Here is a 4,530-nt window from a genome sequence, read left to right as displayed (position 1 = left end):
GCTCAATCAAGAACAGCCTTAGTATTTGAACTCCCATTCAATGACCCATCTAACCCATTGTCTTGCAAGTAAACCCATTTAATAAACAAAAACAGTTTTTAGTCAGGATACAGTCTTGAACTACACCCATCTGATCCATTTTGTGACTCATTGGTGAAAACATTGATTTGACAATGTGAGTGCACTTAAGTGCCATCCAACCAAGTTTGTCAATGAATGATCATAACATAGATGCTAGGTTTGGTTGAGGAGAGGATTGACACTCGTGATATTGGCAATGACGTATATATTTAATACAAAAATGACCCTTCTGCATGTTCCAATGAAATAACATGATACATACAAACCATACGTATTTGCATTGGAAGTCCTCATAAAAACATACAAAATCAACAGTGTGCTTTCAGAAATTCCTCGCCGGTGAGCAAATACGGGAAGACGATATGAAGTACTAAATATACCATAGTTGTGATTAAGTCCTCTCCCATGGGACACCTCCATGGCCATGATAGGGCCGCATTCGCTTGGCTTCAGTCTCTTTCAGCCCTCTCCTAACCTTATTGGCTCAGTCCAAACTTAAGATGCATGCAAGCATCTGAGACTCTCACATAAATCATACATTGTTAATGGGATTCGGACCAGTTCAAGTTACTCACATGAATCTCAAGATAGAAGAGCGACCCCTTGGTAGATTGGCCCTTATTAAAAACAAAGCAGCGTAAACTGTTGCTGGGACAGCTTCTGAGGCCAAAATGTCCCATCATCATCATAAAGGACAAAGAAAAGAGCAAGACTGTTCCTGGGCCAGTTTCTGAGGCCAAAATGTCCCAATCAGGACAGTCACTTCTGCTGGAAAGGCAGCTTCCTGCGGTCTTTGCCAGCATTCCTCTTCCTCTTCTTGCTGAGGAAGTTTTCCAGCTTGCCGCTCTTCTTCAGTTCGCTGTACTTCTCTGCCAGCTCCAGCTTCTTCTTGTCAGCTGTGAGAGGGTTAAGAGAGCAGAGTAAGGCTTTTGAGTATCCTATCTGCGCTTTCACCGTAATGGCATTTCTACAACCAGAGTCTTGTGGTCAATGAAGATGACGTTTGGACAGCGATACAGTCTCTTATTCCATTGTAATATGTCTGATTTACAATGTGAAAAAAAACACGAGATTCCCCACCCAACCAAACAGGGTACAGCATTGTATTATAGTCTAGTGGCAAATTCTGAGAGGGGTTCAACGATATTGCATTGTTGTTGCCTTGATTATAGAACTGTATCATATCTGAAGTTAAGAGCTTTACAACATAGAAAAATGTCTATAGAGAAGAATAAATAGACTTCAGAGTAGAAGAAATAGAATAGAATGTCACGCTTTTACATCCCAACTTACATTTCTTGAGGAAGAAAGGCTTCAGTCCCTGGCCCGCCATCTCTCTCTGCTTCCTCTTGAACTCTAGCTCCTTCTCACGCTGCTGTTCCCGGCTCTTCCGGGCCCGCTCCTGGTTCTCCTGAATATGAGAAGGAATCGGGTGAATTATATAGAAAAAGCAGCCCTCATTCTAAAACTACGTCGCATGGTTGTGTGTGTGTTCAGCAGTTAACTCACCATTCTTTTCAACAGGAACTGAAGTTTCTCCTTCTTCTGGTTGCCCTTCATTGGTTTCTTGAGCTTCTTCTGCACTACCTATATATATACCACAAAGAATGAACACAATTAAATTCAGTGATAGTCAAATGTAAAAAATCTTGAGGACAAGCAGGACCATGTTGTACAAGAGATAATGCAGAACAAGTCCTATTTAAAATGTATGTTGTCTAAAATGAAAAACGGACTGATATGGACTAGACAAATATGGACTGATTAGAATTGATCGTTCACACACATCTCTCTCGCGCTGTTTGATGTCGGTGATGAATCTGTATGTTTTCTCAAAGATCTCCGGTTTGTATTCACCGGACAGATCGTCAAATCGAGGATCTCTTGACACCTGAGAGGGGGGGAAAAGTGACAAACGATTACAATTACACCTGGGGCGGCAGGTAGCCTAGTGGTTAGAGCGTTGGGTCCAGCAACCGAAATCCCCGAGCTGACAAGGTAAAAATTTGTCGTTCTGCCCCTGAACAAGGCAGTTAACCCACTGTTCCCAAGTAGGCCGTCATTGTAAATATGAATTTGTTCTTAACTGACTTGCCCAGTTAAATAAATAAAAGACAGCATGCAACAAGTAGGTTGAGAGGTCAAAAGCAACATTTTGGAGATGTCAATCTACAAAATACTTCAGAAGAGCCTTACGGATTTCTTGACAGGAACTACTTGTCTAAGAAAAGGGGCGGGCCTCTTGGCTGATATCTCCATTGGCCTTAAAGAGAAAAACAATGTTTGAGAAAGGATTGTTAGGAGTTTAAATACATACACCATCCCCCACAGTAATGAAATAACAGATTTTCTCCAAAATGACGTACGCTCAACATATACTGAATAAAAACACATACAATAAGGTTCACAAAGGAATCAAAAACCCATAACACATATTTAGAGTGCCATCCATGCTCCAACTCAGCTATTCGTAATGGTCTTATTCTAATGCATGAAGGGGAACAGACAATTGGACATTACCTATTCTTGTTGAGGCGTTTCTTTGTGGGAGTTTGTTTAGCCTTGGTTGTTCCGTAGGCTATTTCATTGTAGACCTTTGTCCCCACCTTGTTTTGAAGCTTCATAATGTCCTCAAAAGACATTGTTGAAAGCTCTGTAAAAGTCATAAAGAAAAATGAAGGATTCACTGGCTCGCTTAGAATACATGACATTTCACTAGTCGAGAATATTTTATAACCTTATTATGTATAAATTATAAATTGAATCTTCAAATGCAGACAATTTCCATTTGGTTACAAATTGTATAGTTATAGTTCTGTATGGACATAGGATTTGTTCTTCATAAATGAGATGGAAAACACACCAAACTATTCTATAGACCGTCATTGTAAATAAGAATTAGTTCTTAACTGACTTGCCTAGTTAAATAATGGTTAAATAAATAAAATAAAAATACCTAACATTTGTTCCTGGGAGTTCAACTGCAGTGAATGAAACTACGCTTACGATTTACCTTTTTTAATGTCGTCTTCTGTTTGTATTTCACCACTGCTGTTTACCAATTCCGGTTGTTCTGCGTCATCATCGACATCCTCAGAGTCCTCAGTGTCACTACCCAAACCTGTCTGGTCAACACCATCACTCTCTGCATTTTCAACCTCTGCATCATCTTCATCATTAGCCTCTTCTTCACTGTCATCCTCAAGAGCCTCTCCACCACTCAAACTGTACTCCTCTTCCTCTCGGCCAGACTCTTCCTGGCTCATACCTGAGGAGCTCTTTTTACTGAGTAAGGCAAAGTTTTCTTCCAGTTCAGAGTCTTCACCACTACTGTCAGGGGCTTTATTTGACAGACTTTTGGTCTTTTTTGACTTGTTATCCAACCTAGACACAGTGACAGCCACTTCTTGATGTTGCTTTCGCTTCATCGTTGCTTTCTGGTGCCCGGAGGACATTGTGGACTGTGAAAAGAAACAAAGGAGTTGTAAAGCCTTAGCTCACTCGCTTACAAAGTGTATGTGGCCTGAAATAGATTTAGGTAGTCTACTTTGAGAAAGTCGATTTTAAACAATAACAACAAAGGGTGAAACACCTCTACACCTAACATGTTGCTATGAGGCTGCACGTTCTAGCAACACGTAGACATACAGGTACCAGAAACAGCACGCGTATTTAGAGTCCTTGGAAAAACGGTGGCTTTATAAATAAATGTGATTGATTGGCTCACCTGCCTATGCCGAGAAAGGTTACATAAAACCCCTAAAAACAAATTGCCGTGCGCTACATTGGAAAGCCACTCCTTGGTGGAACGGTAAGTATGGTAGCCAACTATTGCTGTTACGCCTACATAAATACTGTAGCTTTTATTTTGTGACATGCAGAAATAATGTCTCTCAACGCAAGTCCCCGGCGTTCACTCTCCCCCCGAATAGAACACAACTCGAGTACCAGGCTTTAGAGAGGCCTTGTCTTGCATGGCTAATGTTACTAGTTAACGTTAGCTATAGTGGCTAGCTTGCAATAAAAAAGTCAAACTAACAACAACAGTGGATATAACACGGTATTGTTTTTGGCAGAAGAGTTATTAAGTAGGTACGTTAACGACTTACCATTATATGAACGACGATCCTTACTTAGAAACGAACTATAATAGCAACCAGCCCAAGAAGTTATCCACGTGGGTTTTAGTTGTGTACTGTTAGCCAGCTAGCTACTCTGAGTCTGACTGATTCCCGTGCAATATTTAATCGACCAACGGGGGGCACTGTTGAATAGGTATTGAGATACAGGCAGACGCGGGCCCAAAGATGTATGTGTTACCTTAAATTTGACCTTGTTACAATGCTGACATTTTCTAATTCAAGGCACCTTTCTCTGTCTATCCTAACAAGAATGTGTTGCTCATCCCCCGATGTACTTCAGAGCTTTATTCTCGATAAAATTGGACAA

General features: G+C 40.8%; 1 protein-coding gene across 1 annotated transcript; it reads right to left on the bottom strand.

The window, feature by feature from the left end:
• Window positions 1–269: 269 nt before the first annotated feature.
• On the bottom strand, window positions 270–4,293 carry rrp36 (ribosomal RNA processing 36). Its single transcript, XM_038979110.1, has 8 exons — window positions 4,191–4,293; window positions 3,095–3,542; window positions 2,602–2,734; window positions 2,278–2,344; window positions 1,868–1,972; window positions 1,591–1,668; window positions 1,375–1,492; window positions 270–977 (listed from the first exon to the last, which is right to left on the bottom strand). The coding sequence occupies exons 1-8, from the start codon at window positions 4,191–4,193 to the stop codon at window positions 841–843; spliced, it is 1,089 nt and encodes a 362-aa protein (XP_038835038.1). The 5' UTR covers window positions 4,194–4,293; the 3' UTR covers window positions 270–840.
• Between the last annotated feature and the right edge of the window lie 237 nt (window positions 4,294–4,530).

Source organism: Salvelinus namaycush, chromosome 39, assembly GCF_016432855.1.
Source record: "Salvelinus namaycush isolate Seneca chromosome 39, SaNama_1.0, whole genome shotgun sequence".
Classification (NCBI taxonomy): Eukaryota; Metazoa; Chordata; class Actinopteri; order Salmoniformes; family Salmonidae; genus Salvelinus; species Salvelinus namaycush.
Note: the sequence above shows the minus strand (reverse complement) of the source record. Positions and strands in the feature narration are given on the sequence as shown.

Coding starts and splice junctions, on each gene's coding strand:
- rrp36 (XM_038979110.1), bottom strand. Junction 1,973..2,277: donor TAGTTCCTGTCAAGAAATCC/GTAAGGCTCTTC, acceptor CCCCCCTCTCAG/GTGTCAAGAGATCCTCGATT. Junction 978..1,374: donor GCCTTTCTTCCTCAAGAAAT/GTAAGTTGGGAT, acceptor ACCCTCTCACAG/CTGACAAGAAGAAGCTGGAG.